The 1,171-nt window shown below is 52.9% G+C and overlaps 1 protein-coding gene across 1 annotated transcript; it reads left to right on the top strand.

Moving 5' to 3' along the window:
- Window positions 1–238: 238 nt before the first annotated feature.
- Window positions 239–872, top strand: LOC144219069 (cytoplasmic dynein 1 heavy chain 1-like; the record flags this gene model as incomplete). The annotated part of the gene is made up of 3 exons (XM_077749049.1): window positions 239–415; window positions 548–658; window positions 753–872. Coding segments are annotated over 3 exons (408 nt in total), but the record flags the coding sequence as incomplete, so codon positions are not given.
- Between the last annotated feature and the right edge of the window lie 299 nt (window positions 873–1,171).

The following is a 1,171-nucleotide window of genomic DNA, read 5'->3' as shown; positions in this document are numbered from 1 at the left end:
GATGACACTTGGTTATTTTAAAGCAGACAGTGAACGGCAGGACCAATCTTAAGGAATATTAACTAATACTTCAGAGAGCAGTAAATGATATTCTTTTTTAATATAAAAATTCTGAGAGTTTGAAGTGAATTTTTCTAACACCATTGACGACAAGTGAGACGTGTGAAGCTAATACACGTTAACGTTCCGTAAAGTGAAAGGTCCGGCTGTGCTATTTGACTGTGCGGTTCGTCTGCAGGTCTGGCTTCAGTATCAGTGCCTGTGGGACATGCAGGCTGAGAACATCTACAACAGGCTTGGCGAGGACCTCAGCAAGTGGCAGGCTCTCCTGGTGCAGATAAGGAAGGCCAGAGGGACTTTCGACAACGCGGAAACCAAGAAGGAGTTTGGGCCAGTGGTCATAGATTACGGCAAGGTGGGCTCCGCCCCGCTGGGCAAGCGGTGGAGGTTGCGGACCGTCACGGCAGCCTCTGTGGGTGACGGACGCGGGTGAACACCCCGGCATGGGGGGCTGAGGGTCTGTTGTCTTGGGCTCACTCACCCACAGGTGCAGTCTAAGGTGAACTTGAAGTACGACTCTTGGCATAAGGAGGTCCTCAGCAAGTTTGGGCAGATGCTTGGATCAAACATGACAGAATTCCACTCCCAGATCTCGAAGGTGAGGAGGCGGGGTCCTGGCGGGATCCTCGAAGCGGCGTGAGTCCGCTGGCAAAGCCGCAGCTCCGTGTTGAAATCCTGTGCTCTCCACACAGTCGCGGCAGGAGCTGGAGCAGCACTCGGTGGACACGGCCAGCACCTCCGACGCGGTGACCTTCATCACCTACGTGCAGTCTTTGAAACGAAAGATAAAACAGTTTGAAAAACAAGTCGAGGTGAGCTCCGTGAACAGGTAAAATCCTCCTCGTCACCTGGTGAAGCCCGGTTTCTTAGATGCGTACAGGCCCCCACCATGTCTCTGGCTCCCGGCGCGTGGACCTGGTGAGGGCGGGCACTTGCCTGGGGATCTGCATTTGACACCGCTCTCTGGGTGATTTGTAACCGCGTCGGGGTCTGAGCACCGCTGTGTTTCACTTTAAAATCTTTTACTTTAGTTGTTCTTTGAGCCCTCAAACTGGCATTCTGTGTATAGTTTGGAAGGAGGGGGTGAAGCACAGCCTGACGTGCTTTCAAT

The sequence above is a fragment of the Crocuta crocuta genome, unplaced genomic scaffold, assembly GCF_008692635.1.
Source record: "Crocuta crocuta isolate KB4526 unplaced genomic scaffold, BGI_CrCroc_1.0 C28496782, whole genome shotgun sequence".
NCBI classification, from domain to species: Eukaryota; Metazoa; Chordata; class Mammalia; order Carnivora; family Hyaenidae; genus Crocuta; species Crocuta crocuta.
The sequence above is the reverse complement of the archived record's forward strand: the minus strand, read 5'-3'. Positions and strand labels throughout refer to the sequence as shown.